General features: G+C 50.2%; 1 protein-coding gene across 2 annotated transcripts in view; it reads left to right on the top strand.

The window, feature by feature from the left end:
- The window catches only part of TSPAN15 (tetraspanin 15), a 49,796-nt gene that overhangs the window by 12,332 nt on the left and 15,572 nt on the right, over positions 1 to 21,892 (top strand). For both annotated transcript variants that reach the window (XM_053206855.1, XM_027062166.2), the window contains exons 2-3: positions 14,911 to 15,096; positions 16,379 to 16,453. In XM_053206855.1, coding sequence (XP_053062830.1) covers positions 14,911 to 15,096; positions 16,379 to 16,453 — 261 coding nt within the window. The remainder of the gene's footprint in view (positions 1 to 14,910; positions 15,097 to 16,378; positions 16,454 to 21,892) is intronic.

The following is a 21,892-nucleotide window of genomic DNA, read 5'->3' on the forward strand; positions in this document are numbered from 1 at the left end:
GTGGCCACTTGACTCTTTCCATCCCAAGAGTGGGGGACTCATGATCAGGGCAGAAAGAGGATGAAGACAGGGGTTGTTCAGCGACCTACAGTCCCTGTGGTAGGAGTAGGGCCTGTTTCTGTCTTCTGTCTCCACTGTGGTCTCCTCTGGTGCTGGCCTCTCTTAGAACTGAACTTTCCTTTTTGCAGTCGGGAAGTCCCCCCATGCTGCCCGCTGTCTAATCTGGTCATCTCTTCTGGATCCTACTGTTTTGTCTTTTTAAAGCTAACAATCGGGGCTCCTGGGTGGCTCGGTTGAGTGTCCCACTCTTGATTTAGGCTCAGGTCATGATTGGTTACGGAAGTGCAGGAAGGCAGAAATGGAGCTGGCGTCACTATCCTTCAGTGTCCATCCCTGTCCTTTTAACTTTTCCATCGGGAGAGGGTAGGCCAGGGCGTGAGAACTCTTTCCTGACAAGAGAGGCCAGCTTGTGGTGGTGAGAGCACTGGCTTGGGAGTCTGGGGACCCGGGTCACAGCTGCCGTCCAGCGGCTAATATGCTGTGCGACCTCATGGGAGTGATAACCTCTCTGTGGGCCTCAGATTCCCATCTGCAAAATAAGGCGGTTCGGCCAGAACAGCGTCCATCTGCTTATTCCTGGTGGTTCACAAGAGGTTTTTAGGTGGTCCCTGGGGGAACATTTTGAAGTGTAATATGTGTGTAAGAAAAGAATTTGTATCTCAAGTCTATGATTTCATGCACATCGGTAGGTTAGGTCAGGATCGTGTTTATTTTAATTAGAAACGGCAGTTGTTTGAAAGAAATATAGTCGGTACCTCCTGGTCAGGTGAAGGCACTTAATTAACACGGCCTTTGTATCTGCTGACTTTTAAAGAAAAAATGGGGGTTCTCATGATGTGTTATAGCACCTTACAGTTTACAAAGGAGTTTCTCTTTCTCCTGGGGTCCTCTGAGTGACCGTTGGTGTTAGCATTCCTGTTTAGCGCTCAGAGAGGGAAGTGGCCTGCCCAAGGTCACACAGCTCCTGAGTGGCCGAGGGCCTCCGGCTGGCTGCACTCTTTGCCAGGTGGCCCCAGGCCAGCCTCATCGAGTGGTGAGCGACCTTCCCCTCCTCCCTCAGCTGGCCATTGGAGCGCCAGGATTGTGTTGTGATGGTTCGTTGTGTGTGTTCTCTGGTCCTAATTTTTTTCAAGCAGGGGAGGAGGAACTGAAGGTGAAGAGTGACCCCTTCTCCCTTCCTCCAGGCCTCTCTTCCTACATAGGCAGGAGCTTGTCCCGGAGCCCACGGGGGCCTGTTTTCTAGTCAGCTTTCTTGGAGGGATAATAGGTAGGTTCCTGTCATAGCCTATATTTAGCTCTGGTTAGCAGTTACTGATACATTTGGTTAGGGCATTCATTCCAGGCCAGAGAAGGCTCTTGCCCGCTTTCTCAATGGTTTATAGCGAAAAGATTAAAACATTAGAGATGGTGAAAGGACGATACAAAGAACTGCATTAACAATAATCAGGCTACAGCACCACAGTTCGGGCATTGCATCAAATCTCATTTTGGAGGGAAAAAAAAAAAAAAAAAGTTTCCCGGTGCACCTGAAACATGAGGGTAAGTACCTCTGAATCCCTGAAGGTTGTATGTTCTGGAATCCCGGCAGGACGATCGTGAGTTACTTGCCTGCCCCATCCACCAAGACCCACTGGGGCCTTGCTCTCTGCTTGTTTAGGGAAATTCACAACGCAGCTAGGGCAAGGCTTGCTGGGCCTGGGTAGTGATGTGGAATGCAGGGGTGGAGGGGGCCTGCGTGAGCCCTCTTCCTGTTGGAAGCTGTGCTGGGGACTCCCTGAGCGTTCACCCTTAATCACCAGCTGCACATGCTGGGCCCTGCGCCAGGCACTGGGGGAGGGGCTCCAAGTTGCTGCAAACCCCCGGGGCTGGCTGTCCACATTCCCCTTGGGCAGACCCGACATGCCCTGGCGTTGCTACATCACGGGGCACTCCGCAAACAACCAGTGCGTACAGCAGGTTTTCAGGAAGTCCACGTGCCCAGGGGCATGTAGGGCGCACTCTTTTGTTCCCTGGTTCTGATGCCTGGGGCGTGGTTGGGTGGGGTCAGGAGAGGCCCTTTGTCCCTTGCAAGCTGGAGAACCCTGGTTGCTAGAGAAGCCTCAAATCAGTAGTCCCACAATCGAATTGTGAAAGGGGAAATGAACTTAAAAATTTATTTATTTATTTTGAAGTTTACTTATTTATTTTTGAGAGAAAGCGAGCGAGAGAGCGAGAGAGAGAGAGAGAGAGTGAGCATGAGCCGGGGAGGGGCAGAGAGAGGGAGACACAGAATCTGAAGCAGGCTCCAGGCTCTGAGCTCTCAGAACGCAGGGCTGGAACTCAAAAACTGCGAGACCTTGACCTGGACGAAGGCGGATGCTCAACCGACTGAGCCACCCAGGGCCGCCCCCCCCCCCGCCCCAATTTTTTTAAACCCACAGAAAAGTTGAAAGAGTTTCAAGAACACCTGCATGCCTTTGGTTACCAATTGTTAACATCTTGTCTTAACATTTCTCTCTCTCCCTCATCTCTCTCTCTCTCTCTCTCTCTCCGTGCAATGCTTTTTTGCCAACCCAGCTGAAAGGAAGCTGCAGCCTTGTGACCTCACTCTTAGATACTCCAGCGTTCAGCTTTCCAAAAAAGGCATTCTCCCACACGCTGCTACTCTCCATCTGAAAAAAAAAAAATCACTGTAAAATAAAACCTCATCTAATCTGCAGGTCATATCCACAAATGTCCCAGTTGTTCCTCAGATATCCTTTGGGACAGATATTTGACTCGACCAGGACGCACTCAAGGTTCACACATTATCTTGGCTGTGGCGTGTCTCTGGAATCCCCCAATCTAGTTCAACCCCACTGCTTTTGACTTTTTGATGCCTTCCAGGCTGGTGATTTGCAGAACACCAGCGTTCTGGATTCGTTTCACAGGTTCCTTGTCGTTGGGCTCAGGCCACACACATTTCCCGTATAAGCGCCGCACAGGGGATGTGGCAGAAGGTCTGGGATGCTGCGTTCAGAGGCATATGATGTCTGGCCGCCGCACCGCCAGCCGTGCCAAGCTAGATGGCCAGCCCCCCTCTATTGCTAACGCGCATTTCCCCCTCGATGGCAAATGGGCTGTGAGGTGGCTCTTCGGGCCATGTGAATGTTCTGTTCGGTGAAAGAACTTCTGAAAGCAAATCTGAGCATGTGACTCCTTGCTTAAGTTATTTCAGCTATTTCCCTATTGCAACTTCAAAATCTATCTTGAGTCTGCCTGCTTCTCGCCACCTCCCCCTGCCCACCGTGGTCCCGGCCACTCCCGCCTGGCATCTGGGTGACTGCAGGAGATTCCTGACTGTTCTCCCTCTGCACCTCCACCCCTCCCCCCACGCCCCCCAACCCCCACCCCTACCTACCCTGTCTCTTCCCAGCCCAGCAGTCAGTTAGAGTAACTCATTTAAAAATCAAAGTCAGGGAGTGCCTGCGTGGCTCAGACTCAGAGCCCCACATCCGGCTCTCTCCTGTCAGCACAGGGTCAGCTTTGGATCTTCTGTCCCTACCTCTCTCTGCCCCTCCTCCCCCTCGCCCCCCCCCCATCTCAAAAATAAATAATCATTCAAAAAAAATCAAAGTCAGGCAGACCTTCCTCTAGAAACCTGTGTGCCTCCCACCTACTCAGAGCAGAAGTCAGAGTCCTCTTAGGGGCTTCAAAGGCTCCCCGCAGCTGCTTTGCCCCACCCCTGCCCTCTGACCTCCTCTCCCACACTCTCCCCCTCTGTCACCCCGTGGCTGCTCTTCTGTGAGTATGGGAGCACATTCCCAGGTGTTGGTAGCCGCTTGACCGTTCATCCATACATCCCCGTGGTAGAGAGCCCTCCACCTATATCAAGTCTTTGCTCAAATGTCACTTTCCCTGACTAAGCTATTTAAACTGGCAGTCTCTCCCTCCCCCTCTCCTCCCCCCCCCCCCCCAGCCTCCCTGGCCTTTCCTGTTTTCTTCTCCATAGCACTTATAACCATGGCATACTGCGTTTTTCTTATTTGTCTCTCCCCAGCTAGAATGTGAACCCCCGCCCCCAAGAGCGGGGACTTTCGTGTTTGGGTCGCTGCTATAGCTGTGTCCCCCACCGCCTCTCGTTCCCCAAATAGCTGCTCTCAGAGTGTGCGCCTCCAGCGATCCTTGCGGGGACCCTTTCTAGGGGTCCGCGAAGTCAGAACCATTTTTATAGTGACGCTGAGATGTTGCTGGCCTCCCACACCCTCATCCTGGGGGGTGTTCCGCGGAGCGTTTCAGGGCACAGCGTGGTGACGTGGCGGCGGACTGAGTGGGGAGCCGCCGTCTTCCCATCAGCCCCCGTTGTTTGCAAAAATGTAAAGCCCGTGCCCCTCTTCTCCCTCCGTTGTTTTTGGAAAATCTTTTATAAAAAGCATGCTATGTATGTTAATACGTAAATCTATTGGTATTTCTAAACGAGTTAATACATATTTAAAATATGTGTTTTAATTTCTTAGGTAGTAACTGATTGATAGATTTTTATGGACATAAAAATAAAAGCCCTGGGAGCCTCCACTCCAAAAGAGTGAAAAGGAGTCCTGAGATGAAAAATGTTGAGAACCAATGGCTTACAAATCCTCTCAGTGAAGAGATGTTGAGTGAATGGACATTTGGGTTTAATCCGAGAGGGCTGGCCTTGGTGGCCTGGCGGCTGCGGGCTTGCCTGGCCTCCTCTGTTCGTCCATCTACCCGTGCTTGACTCCAGCTGTGCCGACCTGCTGTTTCCATGGCACCTTCATGGGTATCTGAAACCCCTCATCCACTTCAGAAATCTTTGCTTGTCTATTACACGCCTTACGTGGACTCAGTCCATTAACGTCACCTTCTCCGGGAAGCCTTCCTAGATTTCACCGGTCTTGCCTGTGATTTAGCATCTGCTCCTCCCTGGCCCCTCTGCACACTCGACTCCCGCATTGTATTTCCCTAACTCTGCTACATTTATTGGTGAGCAGGTGTCTTGAGGGCAGGAACTACGTCTTCTCTTTTTATTCCCAGGGCTTGGTACATAATAGGTACTTAAGAAATGTATGTTGAATCAGTGAATGCTGCCTTGGAATTCAGAATAGGGACACCCCTTTCCCCGAATTATCCGTGAACCAAAGTGTCTCTAAAAGGGGAAATGGTTTCTGGCATCTGATTTGAGTTTTGAAATGTCAGTGTTAGGCGAGTACTATACCTTTGGGGAGCCTGGGTGGCTCAGCCGGTTAAGAGGCTGACTCGATTTCAGCTCAGGTTATGATCTCACGGTTGGTGGGATTGAGCCCCTCCCCTTGCCTTGGACTGGGCTTTAACAGCCAGGAGCCTGCTTGGGATTCTCTCTCTCTCCCTCTTTCTGCCCCTCCCCAGCTGGCACATTCTCTCTTTCTCTCTCTCTCTCAAAATAAATGAACTTAAAAAAAAACACAGCAACCAAAGAACAGTCCTATATCTTTAGTGTGGAAGGAGAAATAACATTGATTGAACACCTGCTGGGTGTCAGGAGCTTCAGGGACATTGTGGCTCATCAGGCCACTGTGAGCCGGTGTGGGCCCTACCCGCTTGTCATGTGGCTTCTGTGGGGAGGGTGTGGTCTGGGAGCTAAGCCGCCACACGTCCTGCGAACCTGTGGAACTGATTCGGCGTAGTGTGTGAAGACTCTGAAGTTGTCGAGGTCAAAGACGGCATGGGTGCTGCGGGGTCCTGCCATCGTGGCCTGTGTGCAGTAGGGAATAAACACCTGGAATTATTTGTTCAATGGGCATCATTCATACTGTAAATATCAGGACTAGTGAGGGCTTCCCATTGTTGGTTTCACAGGGGATCGGGAGTGGAGAGAGATCCCTGTTGCTGGGGTGATCCAGAAAGGCTTCCCAGGGGAGGAGGGCTTTGAGCTGAGTTTTGGAGGATGGGTGTTAATTAGCCCCTTACACCTTTACTATTTCCAAACAACTCTTCATCTCCTTTCCATTGCTGCTGTAGGAGACAGCCCTGGGGTGCGTGCCTTGGTGGAGGCTGGGGTGGGGGGACCTCTGTCCCCTGCAGGGCTTTTTCTCATGCCGAATGTAACATCCTGGACCAGGTAGGAGAGCAGGGGACCCCAGGAGAGGAGACTTCGGGCCACATTCTGTCTGCTAGTGGACGGGATTCTAGGCGGGGCTATTCTCTTGTGAGTTTTCTTGGACTTCTAGAGCAGTGAAGGGATTCTAGAGCTTGTAGCCAACGCCCTCCCTTTTGGAGCAGGGAAACTGAGGCCCAGAGATAGGAAGGGGCTTGCCCAAAGTCACATGGGAGTCAGCGGCAGAGCTGGGATTATAGTCTCCCCTTACCCCCAGTGCTCCTTTCAGTGTGTGACGCTCTCCCCTTTTCTCCTCGTGTCTCTGGAGTCACGAGCCCTTGGCGTGGAGGCAGTTCTGAAGGCCCAGCACACACCCAGCACTGACACTTGTGTTCTGAATGCCTCCTCCGCCTTCCAACTCTAGTTCAGGGGCAGAGGGGGAAAGAACGAGCCGAGGGCCACGTATATATAAAAAGCAATTTGATTCATTTTTTTTCTTCGATATAAAACTATACCTCACGTTAAAAATAAGAAGCATGAAACACTTAGCCTAGAGACAACGCCGAATTTGTATATGCCCAACCCAGCCACGTGACCCTTGGGAGGCGGTAGCCTGGCTGTGGGGCCTCAATGCCCTCTGCGCTGATGCTGGGAAGCCCTTCTTCTCTTCCTTCCCCTACCACTGCCCTGCCCTGCCCTGCCCAGTCCTTTCCAGGCAGCTGCCTCCTTTACTGGAGCTTCTCCTTCCAGCAGCCCGGACAGTCAGGGAGAAGTGAGGTCACAGGAGACCCCCGCCTACTCCCCGACCCCATCCCTGAAGTTCCTCTTGCCTTCGCTTCGGGTTCTGAGGGATGATTCCCATGCTGTCTCTGGGAAAAGCCCCAGGCCAGTGGAAGAATCGGGGATGTCTGGCCCAGTATCTGGCAGACATGTGTATGCTCTGAAAGGCTGCTGGGGCCTGTTGTCTGGGACAAAGCCCCTTCATCACCTCTGTGAGCCTGTGTGTCCTTTTAAAAGGTCTGAGAGGTGGGGCGGCCTGGGCCACCTGACCCACTCCCGCCAACAGCCACAGCCCTGAGCCCAGGGTGCTGCTTGCAGAGGCCAGAGCTGGGGGGCTTCCTGTCCCCACTGCCAGGCCCACCTGTCCAGGGTGCATTCCAGGGCTCAGTGGCTTCTGTTCAGATTGGCTTCTGCTAATGAGCCCGCCTGGCTGGGACCCACCTGGGGCTGAGATAATCACTCAGATGTCATGGGAACACAGCCCCGGGAGGATGTGGCTTCTGGCTCTCTTGGTTCTGACACAGTGAAGGCGTGGGGGGGTGGGGAGAGAGAGGTCTGGAGAGGGAGGGAAAAGGAAACCAGGGAGAGGAGTGTGTTGGGTGGAGGGGATCTGCCCTGGACTCTCCTTTTTTGCCTTGGCTCTTTCCCCGGGTTTCAGATTAACCATAAATCACTCTGATCCATAAGCCGTGGAACGTTCTGTTCTAGAATGGGATCCCCAGGGTTTCTTCTTTGGGTTTCTGGGCATCCGAAGCAAGGTCATTTCTCAGATTCATCCCTCCGACAGGTGCATTGGGCCGGTGGTCCCTGCCCTCGTGGAGGGTCCAGTAGTGGGAACCCCCAATGGGCCTTTCCTGATTTCCCAGGAGGACCTGATTGCTGTGCCTCTTGTCTCAGAACATCCTTATTGGTTATCTGTTTTGCCACTCCCCACATGTCTGCCCCCCAACTTTTCCTAAGGAGAGGCCCAGCTGGGTCAGCTCTTACCCACAGTGCTCAGTACATGTGGGGGTTCTTAATTAGAAATTCCGCTCTCAGCCATGGCTGGCTCTAGTAGCTGGGGCTGCCAGACCTCCCAGCTTAGCTCCCTCGTAGCCTGGAACTTTCTGTGTCCATGGAGGGGTCTTCTAAATCGAGCCTCTACCTGACTGCTAGGGACGGGAGGGGGCACAAAACAGACTGAGGTGCCCACCTTGCTTCCCAGAGGTTTGTTTTCTGTGTTTTCCACCCCTGGACCTAGCTGGCGGGCCCTCCAGCCTTCTAGAGGCCTTTCCCCATTTCTGCCTGGAGGAGGATGGAGAGCACTGTTTATAGAGAAGTCATAATAAAGAAGACACAAAGAAGGAATACACCATGCCCATGGGCCAGAAGCCCTGACAGAGTAAAGATGTCAATCCTCCCCAAAGAGATCTATGGAGTCAATGTGGTCCAGTCAAACCTCAGCAGGTTTGTTTTTTTGTGTGTGGAATTTGACAAAGTGATTCTCAAACGTGTATGGAAGAATTAATGTCCAAAGATATCTGGCCACTTGGGAAGAAGACATAAAGGAGGCAATTGGCCTACCAGACGCCCAGATGTGTTACCAATCGGGAGTCGCTGGGATGGGGAGGTTTGTTTGTGGATAGGCAGGTTGACCGATGGACCGGATAAGGAGCCAGAAACAGACCTAAGCATATGTGGAACCTTAATGTGTGACAACAGGGTCGTGCCAAATCAGCGGGGACAGGAGAACTGGATAATAAGTGGTGCTTATTACATTGCAAGCAAAAGCGGGCTGTGTCAGAGAATGTCATGGACCAAGGATTGCAATTAACCAGGTTCTCTGCACTTGATGTCTAGTTTTTTTGTTTTAAAGAAGTCCTGTCCAGGGTCAAGGCAGAGTTGTCAGCCAAGTCCGGTGATGAAGGCCAGAGACTGGATCCTTCGCCGGCAGGAGGGGACAGCCACTGCTGCTTCCCCAAGGGCTGGCTTTGGTTTGGTTTCCCCAAGCACGGGCTGACTGTGGGTAGGGCTGGGGCCAGGGCGGGACACCGGGTCGAGCACCCAAGGGCGGGGAATACTGTTCAGTGGTCCTGGGGTGGGGCTGCCAGTCTTCCGGAGGAGACAGAATGGGCCCTATGTCAGCTTGGGTTGGGGACGCTGCCAGGACCTTCTGGATCCTGCTTGTCCTGCTTTCCTTAGGGGCAGGAGGAGTGGGCCAGCACGAGCTGAGCTTTCTTGAGGCAACTGGGCAAAGAGACTGTTTTCTGCTGAGTGAGGTCAGTGAATATTAATTGAACCTTCTCTAGCTAGTGGCTGGATGGTTAGGGCACATGGTTTTTAAATAAGGCTGGCCTCTGTGACTTCAGAAATGACCACTGCGGGGGAGTGGTGAGGGGCACACTCTAGGGCTGTGCTGTCCACTATGGTGGCCACGAGCTTCACGTGGTCAAATTCAAATTAAGCCCAATGAAATAAAAGGAAAAATTTGTTCCTTAACAAAAGTGTTCCACGCACACTTCGAGAGCGTGACAAGTGGCTACGATCTTGGACGGTAGCGTCATCCTAGAACGCAGCGCTGTCCCGCTATGGGCGCCGGTGTATTTTGCAAGGACATCTCAGACCAGCCTTCTTGACCTGGTATAGCGCACGCAGGCTGCTGGTAAGCGTAACCGCTCTGTAAGCGGCAGCGGGCTTCACTATTTTACCCGTGGAAAATGAGGCTTAAAGAGGAGACGTGACGTGGCCAGGAGCACTGAGCTGGTAACGGAGGCCCAGAACGCCAGCTCCCACCTCTCGTCTCCCCTCTGTCGCTCCTTCCGGCACCGCCGTCTGTCTGTACGGGAGAGAAGCTGGTACGAAGCCTGTGGAGGAAGGGCCAGGCAGGATTGACCCGGGGCAGAAGGGCTGGTACATGTGAGGTTCAGGGTTGCTTGGCCGGATGCAGGGGCCCTGCTCACCCCATCTTATCAAAAATCTCTCTTGGGCCTTGGGGTTTAGCTACCCTTCACATCCTTTCAAAGCCAGAAACGCAGAAAAGTGCTTTGTTTGGGCCCAACAGAGAACTCTGGAGCCTTGAGTGGCCTCATGAAACAGTTCCAGAATGGAGCCGTTCTTGGGATCTTCCAGGAAACACTCACTGACTCTTCCAGGAAGCCCATCCTGATTTCCTGACATTCTGTTTCTCCCCATTACTTTCTATGGAATTCCCAGAGCCCCCTGTGCCTCTCCATGGTAAGAATCGCAGCTCGCTTCCCATGGACCAGGGAATCGTCAACTTTTCTTGTGCCAGAAACATTTCAGCTAGAGGTTAACAAAAGTAAAGGTATGACCTTTTCTCCAACCCCAGTTCAAAGACCCGCTGAATTCCATCCAGTGGACTGTAGAGGTCAATTCCACCTCTCTGACCCCTATCTGACCCCTATCTGGTCTTGTGACCCCTGTGACCTCAGGACCTGGGACATACTAGGTGCCTGGTATGTGCCTTTGGGGGTGAAACGGGTCTGTAAGTGCAGACATGCGTCAGCTGGGAGTGAGCTGGCAGACTGGTGACCAGATGCTTCCTGAAGGAGGAGACGCCGGGGCTGGAATGTCACAGGGCCTCCTGCTTCCCGGCAGCTGTGTGAAGCTGGGTTTCTCCCTGCCGAGAAGGAAACTGGTTCCAAGCTGCAGGGCTCAGTGGGAACCTTCAGGCCCAGTTGATGCTGGACCACGGGGCTCCTGCACAGCCTGTTGATGATGCCACAGGGCTTGCAAAGCCTGGGGCGTTGGGCCTGGCCTGTGGCTGCCAGCAGCATCTCCCCCTTCCCCCCCCCCCCCCCCCCCCCCCCGCTTTGGGCCCCACATGGGCATGGCCATGTGGTCACCCCCTGCCCCCCCCCCCCCCCAGCTGTCTGTAGCTGAAGATGTCCTGCATGACAGATGGGCCATTTGCTTCTGGCTGGAGCTGGAATGGTCCCCCAGCAGCCTTGGGGGAAAGGCTATAATTAGCAGAGAGGACTGGATGGGATCGCATGCTTACAATGACAGTTAGTTTTATACTCAGATGCAAACATAAACCGATGTCATTGGATATGTAAATATCACTGGAAATCTTAAAGTTCCTGGAAAGGGGGTATGGCTGCCTCTCCCCAGGCCCACTGCCCCTTGATCACTTGAATGAGGAAACCTGAGCGGCCTGTGCTGAGTTGGGAGCCGCCTCAGGGGTTGTCTGCCAGGCCGCTAGGGGGGCTGGGGTGGCAGGAGAAGCGGGTGGGCCAGGAGAAGTATGCGTGTGACGACTCAGAGCACAGTGCTCGTGGAGCCAGGAGGCTTGGGTTAAGTTTGCCACAGGAGTTTTTCCTAGGGCTTTGGTGGTCTGGAAATGTTGTAAGGCTGACCGGCAGGGAAAATGCGATGCTTTGCAACAGGAGGGAGCTCAGACCAAAGGAAGTTTTGTTTCCTGCCGGCAAGGCTGTTCTGGAGTGGGTCCCGGGGCTCTAGGGAGCTTGTAAAAATAGAAGAAGCCACTGACTGCCTTTATGGAGAGGGCTGGGGTCAGTTCTGCTCTGCTGTTTTGGAGATGGTTTCCAAAGCAGGCTACCTTAACCCAGAAGCATGGCCTTAGGCAGGAATGAGGGACAGCCTAGATGTTAGGGCCTGGGTCCCCCCAGCCCAGAAGAGCCTGTTTTCCTTTAAAACAGGAAACAGTGGCATGTCTGGGTGGCTCAGTTGGTTAGGTGTCCGACACTTGGTTTCAGTTCCGGAAACGATCTTGCGGTTCATGAGTTCAAGCCCCACATCGGGGTCTGCGCAGAGCCTGCTTGGGATTCTCTCTCTCTGTCTCTCTCCCTCCCCTGCTCGTGTGCTCTCTCCCTCTCTCTCAAAATAAATAAATAAACTTAAAAAAATCTTTAAAACAGGAAACACAAAATTCGCAGAAGTATATGGAAGCAATTCTGAAAATACTTAGATGTTATCTTGTTGGGTCAGCCACAGTAGAAGAATTTCACTTTTCATCAAGACAGAGGATAAAACCCCACCTCTGAAGCCCTCAAGTACACTGTGTCCTTGCATATTTAATTCACTCCCTGCCTGGGCTGTGAAGACTTCCATCCTGTGCAGTCTTCTTTAAGCACGATCTTCAGCTTTGGGGTGGAGGGATCTCCGGGCTCTGGGTCTGATTCAGGGTTAGGGTTCAGTGGGCGATTCCTTAGCAGTCCAGTAATTCAGAAGGGGGAGACTGGGCTTTTTAAAATGATTGTTCTTGTTCCCAGAGGACCCACAGGGCTCAGGACGGCCTTGAACAATCATTTTACCTTGTTCTGGCTTTTGGAGCGTGAACTGACCAGATAACCTTGCTCTGTTAAAGGTAGATTTTATTTCCTATAGAAGTTTTTCCGTGTGTGTGTGTGTGTGTGTGTGTGTGTGTGTGTTCTGCCTTATAAATGTAAACATTTACCCAAGTGGGTACTTTCGATGACATCGTTTCACTCATGGTTTTCCTGATATGGTCAACTTGTTAATAAGTGACTCCTGGCTGAGTCTGTCAGCTGGGTTAGCACCTCCTGTGCTGGAAAGTTCTTCCTTTCAGGCTGGGGGGAAGTGGGTCTCAGTAATCCCGGATTATCTTTTCAAATACAGTGGACCCCCAGGGGGAGATGGCTTCCTGGCAATCCTCTGTGATGGGGGGGGGGTGGTTCTAAATAAGCTTGGTCTGTTTGACTTTTGGCATCCTCACTACTTGTCAAAAGTGAGGGGAAAACAGGCACCTCCCTTTACCCAGGATGCAGTCTTAGTGCTCTTTAGAAGGAAGTCACGGAGATCTATTTTGAAGGCACATTGAGCCAATTTAAGACCGGTGAGTAACTGGAGGGGCGGCCTCCTCAGTGTTCTGGATGTGACTCTAGGGTAGCTATGTTCGTGGCATATCTCGCCAACATCCCGTCTGTATGATCCCTCACTTCCTTTCCGGGCACCTTAGCTGGCTGCACCTCAGCTCTGGTTACTCTCTCACACCACCTTCTCCTTGGAGGGGAAGTGCAGCATAGCTAATGATGTGTCCTTGCCCCCAGCAGTGTGTAGCATGGAATGTCAGGGTCCTTGGACAGACAGGAGACTGGGTAGACAGCGTTGGCCTCAAACCCAAGGGGGTTGGTTGGAAAGTCCGGTTCGCATCCATTCAATGCACGTGGATTGTAAACACTGGTGGTACCTAAATGTCAGGATTGTTCTGGGTGCTGGGGATGCCCAAAAGAGTTGGAAAATCCCTCCTGACCTGGAGCTTATAGTCTTACGGGGGAAGACAAGCAATTAAAAGGTAACAGAAAAAAGTTGCCTGTTACATACTGGTAAGTGCAAAGGAGGAAAATAAAAGGGAGAATGGTGTCAGGACTTTCAGGGGGAGGGATTTTCTCCTTCTAGATCAGATGGCCCGGAAAGGCCTCACAAAGCAGCTGACAATTGAGCAAAGACAAGAGGGAGGTGAGGGAGTGAGCCATGTGGATGTCAGGAGGCAGAGCATTCTGGGGAGGGGGAACAGCCTGGGCAAAGGCCCTGGGATTATACACTAGCGTGTTTTACCCAGTGCTGCTAAAGCAGAGAGAAGAAGGAGGAGAGGGAGTGGTGAGCTCAGACAGGTCATGTGGGCCTATCGTCTGTGATCGAGGTTGATGTTTTTATTCTTACAGAGAACCAGCCTGCTCTGATGAGGGTTTGCCTGGTCACTCTGGTGTGGAGAATGGGCTGGAGGGGGTCAGTCAGGACACTGCTACGGGATCCCGGGCGAGGGAGCCCCAGACTTGTCTGAGGGTTGGGAGTGGTGTCAGCTGATAAAACTCCCTGACAATTTAGGGGTGCCCAGGTGACTCAAGTCGGTTAAGTGCCCGACTCTCGGTTTCGGCTCAGGTCACGATCTCACGGTTCCAGCGTTCAAGCCCTGCATCGGGTGCTGTGCTGACCACGTGGAGCCTGCCTGGTATTCTCTCTCTCTCTCTCTCTCTCTGTCCCTCCCCCACTCGTGCTTTCTCTCTCTTTCAAAATAAGTAAAAAAAAAAAAAAAAAACCCTGAAAATTTAGTATGCGAGTTTTTGGGCTGAGAGAAAGGAGGAGCCCTCCAAGGGGGCTTTGTCACCTGAATTTTCGTCTTTCCACTGTTGGGAAAGTTGATAACAAGGAATTTGACTTAAAGATCCTCTCAAAACTCCTCCTGCTCCAACCTTCGGCCTTCCTGACGGTCCTTCTGCAAATACAGTCCATATTTACGGGGCTTGCGCGGTGCCCGTCCCCCTGAGCAGCTCTGAAATGTCCTCGGGGTGACCTGCCCGGGTAGTAGTCCTTACAGCGGCCCCGAGCGTTTAGGTTTCTGTTTCTCCACTTTCCTTATCTCAAGAAAGCCTTGAGGAAACTTCGGGCGGGAGCAGGGCAGAAACAAGCGTCATCCTGCCCCTTTTCAGAGGCAACAAGGAACCGTAGGCTCAAATACCTGTCTAAGGCCCACGGCTAGCAGTATTTGCCTCTAATGCGGCATTTCCAAACAGAGCCTGTATCAGTGTGCTACGGCTGCTGTAACAAAACGCCACAGACCGTGTGGCTTCAACCACAGGAGTCTACTTCCTCACGTCTCTGGAGGCTAGAAGTCCAAGGTGAAGGTTTCACAGGGTTGGTTTCCTCTGAGGCCTGTCTCCCTGGTTTGTAAGTGGCTGCCTTCTCCCTGTGGCCTCACGTGGTCTTCCCTCTGTGTGTGTCTGTCCCTCATCTCTTCTTTTTACAAGGACAACAGTCATACTGGATTAAGACCCACCTGTATAACCCCATTTTAACTTAATTACCTCTTTCAAGGCTCTGTCTCCAAATATAGTCACATTCTGAGGCCCTGGGGGTTAGCAGTGCCCCATATGAACTTTGGGGGAATACGGTTCAGCCCATAGCGCGTTCCCTCATCTGTGGTCATCCGGGGTGAGCCCCCCAGTGATGGGCACCATAACCCCCAGACGAACTCTTTGTAGGAAAATCAAGTGACTGCCAGTCCTCCGCTCTCACTCCTTGCTTTCTTGCTGCAGCTGATCGGGGGCCTGATCCTGTCGGTGGGGATCTACGCAGAAGTTGAGCGGCAGAAATATAAAACCCTTGAAAGTGCCTTTCTGGCCCCAGCCATTATCCTCATCCTCCTGGGGGTCATCATGTTCATCGTGTCCTTCATTGGAGTGTTGGCTTCCCTCCGCGACAACCTGTGCCTTCTCCAAGCGGTGAGTTGGCCCCACGCACCCCTCAGCCGGTGGGTGGGGGGCGGTCCTTGGAGTCCCTAGAGAACTGGGGAGACTGCCCTTGGGCCTTTGGGCAGCCCGGTTTTTTTTTTTTTTTTTTAGTCCTTGCCTCAAACCACACCTTCTAGAGGGTTTCCTGGATCAACCTCTCTGTTACGTTGGCCCAAGAGACACCAGGCCACCTCCACTTTTGTATATAAGGGCTGACTTGAATATTCTTCTTACTTAAACCCTGTATTGGTCTAGACTCTCTGCTGCGAGTGGGAGAAACCATACTCAAACGAGAGCAAGCAAACCCCAAAGATGTTGGTGGTGAGTCCTTGGCTCACGTAATCAGCAAGCCCACACTGAGACCAGGGCTTTAGATGGTACCCCTGGGCTCCTGCTCTTTCGCCACCTCCCAGCTGGATGCCAGGCTGGGTCCTCAGGCTCTCTTTGCAATTGTCACTAGGCACCTCACGCCAATAGAGGGTTTATGGCCCTTGATCCCAGAGAGCGTTTCCTGGTAACCTATGGCCGAAGTCCCAGGACTCTGATGGGCCTGCCCGGGCCAAGTAAGTGCCTGCCATGGCGCCAGCCTTACCTGCCCCCCTTTCTGCACAGTGAGGGATGGCTCCCCAAAGCTGGGGGTACTGGGTAGGCAGATCCATTCACTCTGTACCCACGTGTGTGTCTGACCTCACTGTCACCTCTCACGTGGGAAGGTCCGAAAAGCCCTGATAAGCAGTGTGTTGGTGCTGCCTGAGGCTGGAAGTTGCTGGCATCAGTTTGGACAATACCTGCTTTGTGATGGGGCAGGGGTGGGGGGATATATCCTTCAAGCCTCAGACATTCTCTCACCCACTCTGGGCGGGGTGGGGGGTGGGCTGGGAAGCCACTTCTGAGGGGCTCTGCAGGCAGAGCTGGAAATGCTGTGGCGGCTGCCCATCTAGCCAGGCCTGCCCACTCTGGGTCAGCTCTCCTGGTGGCGGTGGCAGTAGGAGGGGTGTTTTTCTGCCTGGACTCTGCTGAGGACCGTGGGATAAACCTCAATAACCATCTGGCTTGGACAGCTGAGTCACACTTCCTGACCACTGACTGGCCCCAGAGATGGGTTTTCCCGGGGAATATCTGTCCACATCCCGTGCCCTCATAGGAGGAAGGAGGAAAAGGCCCAGGAGCCAGAGGAGCTCCAACAGAGAGGATTCTCCTTATCGCACTTGACCTTGGGGCAAAGGATGCTTCTCTTGTCCCTCTAAGTGAATCTCTGAATTTTGTTTTTCAGTTTATGTATATCCTTGGGATTTGCCTCATAATTGAGCTCATTGGTGGTGTGGTGGCCTTGATCTTCCGGAACCAGGTGGGTCTCTGGTGCATGTATCAGCCATGTGTATGCTGAGCTCCCACCGTGCGTGCCCTGGGCTGTAAACTAGGAGTGTGCAGAGAGTAGGGTAGATCATTCCTTGTGGAGCGTCCATTCTGCCGGGGAGATGGGCGCTGAACAAGTAAACCAGAGAACAAGAAAACAGAAAAGGTGACAGGTGAGTGCCTGGGGTAGGCAAGGCGCAGGGGGAACAGAAGTCCAGACAGAGGGAACCACTGAAGCAGAAAGGAGCTTGGCAGGTTTGTGGACCAGTGTGCGGGCCACTGGGCTGAAGTGGGTAACTGATGGGGAGGCATGGAAGGAAAAGTCGCAAGGGCCACCAAGACAGACCCCCTAGGTCCTCGTAGGCCATGGTTTAGGGGCCACTTTACACGGGCTGTGTGACCTTGGGCAAGTCACTTAGCCTCTCAGATCCTCAGGATCTCAAGGCGTTATCATTGCTAGCTCTTGGCATGTGGGGTGAGGAGTTGATGAGAGAATGCATGTGAGAACCTGGCGTGGCAATGACCCCCCCACCCCTGGTTGGACTCTTGCTACACATTAGCTCCTCTGTCCTGAAGCCTGGAGAAGAGAAGGGACTGGCCCACGGTCCTGCAAGAAGCTGGTGGCTGTGCAGGGCTGATTTCCAACTCAAGGCTCTGTCATTTCTCCCATAGCCCATTCCTTTGTCTTCATCCTGGCCTTGGTGTCGGAGGTGGGACTTGAGGAGCAGGGCAAGTTTGCACAACCTCTGCCCTGTCTGTCCACCCCCTGCCTCCACCCTCCCCACCCAGACAGCTTGGGCCCTGGCGCTCCTGGGCATTGCTGCGGGGCAGTTGCATCAGGACTGCGGTCAGGTTGTCGCTCTTATCAGAAGTTGAGCCCAAGGCAGCATCACTATCCCGGATCCCTCAAATGACCCGGTGTTTGACTCCTACCAAGCTCCTCATGCGCGCAGCTGGATCCTGGCCCGGGTGGGAGCAGGGATGGGCCTTAATCACAGGCTTGACCCCCGGAATCCAGGGGCCTTCTTTCCATTTTATGGACTCCAGGAGAGGGGAGGGGAGATTCCCATCTCAGTGGAGTCAGTGAGGCACAGAGAGGTTGGGAAAACTCAGAGCACACAGCAAGATCGAGTCGGCTCAGTCTTCTTTTTCAGTTCTTTGTTCCTCCCCGACCCCAGCTTCACCGAGGTATAGGGGACAAGTAAAATTGTAATATATTCAAACTGTGCAATGTGAAGTGATTACCACAATCCAGTTAAATAACACATCCATCACCTCAGACAGTAATTTTTTTCTTCTTTAGTGAGAATACTCAAGACCTATTCTCAGCAGATCTCAGTATAGAATATGCTGTTGTTAACTATAGTCGCCACGACATGCATTAGATCCCGAGAACTTATTCGTCATATAACTCAGAGTTCGTACCCCTGACCAACGTCTCCCTCTTCCACCACTCCTACATAGGCCTTGGTAACTCCTTTTCTGCTCCCTGGTTCTATGGGTTTCCCTTTCTTAAAAAAATTATTTATTTATTTGTTTGTTTATTTGCTTATTTTGAGAGAGAGAGAGAGAGAGCATGAGCAGGGAAGGGGAAGAGAGAAAGAAAGCATGAGCAGGGAAGGGGAAGAGAGAGAGGAGAGAGCAAGAATCCTAAGCAGGCTTTGCACTGCCAGCACGGAGCCCAACACGGAGCTCGAACTCACGAACCATAAGATCATGACCTGAGCTGAAGTCAGACTCTTCACCGACTGAGCCACCCAGGCTCCACTATCCCCCCCGCCCCCCGCCCAACTTTTTTGTAGATTCCACGTATAAGTGATACCATACAGTATTTGTCTTTCTCTGTCTGGCTTATTTCACTCGGCATAATGCTCTCTAGGTCCATCCGTGTTGTTACAAATGGAAGATTTCCTTCTTTTTTTTTATGGCTAAAGAATATTTCATTGTGTGTATATGCAATGGACGAATATACGTACGATACAATATAAAAATAAAAATATATAGGGGCTCTTGGGTGGCTCAGTTGGTTAAGCATCTGACTCTTGATTTCAGCTCAGGTCATGATCTCACAGTTTGTGAGATCAAGCCCCGTGTCAGGCTCTGCACTGACAGCTGGGAGCTTGCTTCGGATTCTCTGTCTCCTTCTCTCTCTGCCCTCCCCCGACTCATGCTTGTTCACTGTCTCTCTCTCAAAAATCAATAAATAAACTGTAAAAAAATAAAATAAAAATATATGAATTAAAAAATGTATACATATATATCTCCATCATCCGTCAATGGGTACTTAGGTTGTTTCCATAGTTTGGCTATTGTGAACAATGCTGTACTATATATAGCCAAAGGATATATTGCACCATTATTTTTAATTTTTGGAGGAACTTTCATACTGTTTTCCATAATGGTTGTGCCAGTTTACATCTCCACCTACAGCGTACAAAGGTTTCCTTTTCTCCCCTCCAATATTTGTTACGTCCTGTCTTTTTGATAACAGCCATTCAAATAGGCATGAGGTGGTATCTCATTGAGGTTTCAGTTTGCATTTCCCTGATGATGAGTGATGTTGAGCGTCTCTTCATATACCCGTTGGCCATCTGGATGTCTTCTTTATGAAAACATCTATTTAGTTCCTCTGCCCATTTTTAATCAGATCATAATTGTTGTCATTGTTGTTTGCTATTTAGTTGTAAGGTTTCCTTATACATTTTGGATATTAACTTCTTATCAGATATATGGTTTACAAATATTTTCTCCCATTCTGTTGGTTGTCTTTGCGTTTTTTTTGATTATTTCTTTTGTTGAAACTTAAAAAAAAAGGTTATTGATTTTGAAAGAGAGAGAGTGTGAGCAGGGGAGGGACAGAGAGGGGGGGAGACAGAGAGAATCCCAAGCAGGCTCCATGCTGTCAGTGCAGAGCCTGATGTAGAGGTTGAACCCACAAGCCGTGAGATCATGACCTGAGCTGAAATCAAGATTCAGATTTTAACCGACGGAGCCACCCAGGCGCCCTGAAACCTTTTAGTGTAATGTAGTCCCACTTCTTTATTTTTGCCTTTGTTGCTTATGCATTTGATGTCAGATCCAAAAAATCATTGTCAGGACCAATGTGCAGGACTTTTTCCCCTATGTTTTCTTTTAAGAGTCTTGTAATTTCGGGTCTTATGTTTAGGTCTTTTGTCCATTTTGAGTTGACTTTTGTGTATGATGTAAGCTGATGGTCAAATTCATTCTTTTGCATGTGGATATCTAGTTTTCTCAGCACCATTTAAGAGACTATCTTTTTCCCGTTGTGTATTCTTGGTGCTTTTATCAAAAGTTAGTGGGTATGACTGGGTTTATTTCTAGGCTCTCTATCCTGTTTTGTCGATCTGTATGTCTTGTCTTTTTTTTTTTTTTTTTGCCAATACCATACTATTTTGATACCTATAGCTTTGTAATATAGTTTGAAATCAGAAAGTGTGATGCCTCCAGCTTACTTTTTGTGCTCAAGGTTGCTTTAGCTGTTTGAGGTCTGTTATGGTTCCATACAAATTTTAAGATTATTTTTTCTATTTCTGTGAAAAAAGGCCATTGGAATTTTGATAGGTATTGCATTAAATCTGTAGATCACCTTGGGTAGTGTGAATAGTTTAGTAATATTAATTCTCCCAATCCGTGAACAAGGGATAACTTTCCATTTATTTGTGTTGTCTTCAATTTCTTTCATCAGTGTTTTATGATTTTCAGTATACAGATCTTCCACTTCCTTGGTTAAATTTCTCCCTAAATAGTTTATTCAACTTGATGCTATTGTAAATGGGTTTGTTAATTTCTTTCTTTTTTTTTTTTTTTGGATAGTTCATTGTTAGTGTATAGAAATGCAAATGATTTTTGTATGTTGATTTTTGTATCTTGCAACTTTACTGGATTCATTTATTAATTTTGACAGATCTTTGCTGGAGTCTTGAAGATTTGTATATGTAAGATCATGTCGTGTGCAAACAGAAAATTTTACTTCTTCGTTTCTGGTTTAGATGACTTTTATTTCTTTTTCTTGCCTAATTTCTTTGCTCTGGCTTAGGACTTCCAGGACTATGTTGAATAGAAGTAGTGAGAGTGGACATTTGTCTCTTCCTGATCTTAGAGGAGAAGCTTTTACTTTTCACCATTGAGTATGATGTCAGCTGTGGGCTTATTATGTATGGTGTTTGTCATGTTGAGGTACATTCTTTCTATACCTAATTTGTCGAGTGTTTTTTTGATCAGAAAAGGATGTCAAATTTTGTCAAATACTTTTTCTGCATCTGTTAAAATGATCTTGTGACTTTTATCCTTCATTGTTAATGTGGTTATCACATGGATTGATTTGCAGATGTTGAACCATCCTTGCTTCCCAGGGATGAATCCCATTTGATCATGGTGTATGATCCTTTTAATGTACTGTTGAATTTGGTTTGCTGGTATTTTTCTGAGGATTTTTGCAGCTATGTTCATCAGAGATATTAGCCCATATTTGTCTTTTCCTATAGTCTACTTGCTTGGCATTGGTATCAGAGGAACGCTGGCCTCGTAGTGACTTCAAAGTGTTTCCTCCTCTTCAATATCTTGGAAGAATTTGAGAAACATTAGTATTAATTATTCCTTAAGTGTTTGGTAGAGTTCACCAGTGAAGCGTCTGGCCTTGGACATTTACTAGTTTACTAGTTCCTGACCCGTGATTGGTCTGTTCAGATTTTCTATTTCTTTTTTAACTTTTAATTTTATTTTTTCATTTTTTGTCTTTTTATTTTTTTTTTTTTAATTTTTTTTTTCAACGTTTATTTATTTTTGGGACAGAGAGAGACAGAGCATGAACGGGGGAGGGGCAGAGAGAGAGGGAGACACAGAATTGGAAACAGGCTCCAGGCTCTGAGTCATCAGCCCAGAGCCTGACGCGGGGCTCGAACTCACGGACCGCAAGATCGTGACCTGGCTGAAGTCAGACGCTTAACCGACTGTGCCACCCAGGCGCCCCTTTTTATTAATTTTTCTAACGTTTATTTTATTTTTGGGAAAGGGAGAGAGAGCAGAGAGGGAGAGGGAGATACAGAATCCAGAGCAGGCTCCAGGCCCTGAGCTGTCAGCACGGAGCCCGATGCAAGGTTTGAACCCACTAGCTGTGAGATCATGACCTGAGCCGAAGTCAGATGCTTAACTGACTGAGCCCCCAGGTGCCCCTGTAGATATTTTTTTAATTGACTTTCTAGTCTCTACTTCATTTATTTCTGCTCAGATCTTCGTTACTACCTTCCCTCTCTACTAACTTGGGGCTTGGTTCGCTCCTCTCCTTCTGCGTCCTGGAGGCGTAAAGTTAGATTTTTTATTTGACATTGTTCTCTTTTTTTCTTAAGGTAGATGTTTATCACTATAAACTTCCTTCTTGTGACTGTTTCCGCTGCATCCCCAAAGTCTTGGT

This window comes from Acinonyx jubatus, chromosome D2 (assembly GCF_027475565.1).
Source record: "Acinonyx jubatus isolate Ajub_Pintada_27869175 chromosome D2, VMU_Ajub_asm_v1.0, whole genome shotgun sequence".
NCBI lineage: Eukaryota > Metazoa > Chordata > Mammalia > Carnivora > Felidae > Acinonyx > Acinonyx jubatus.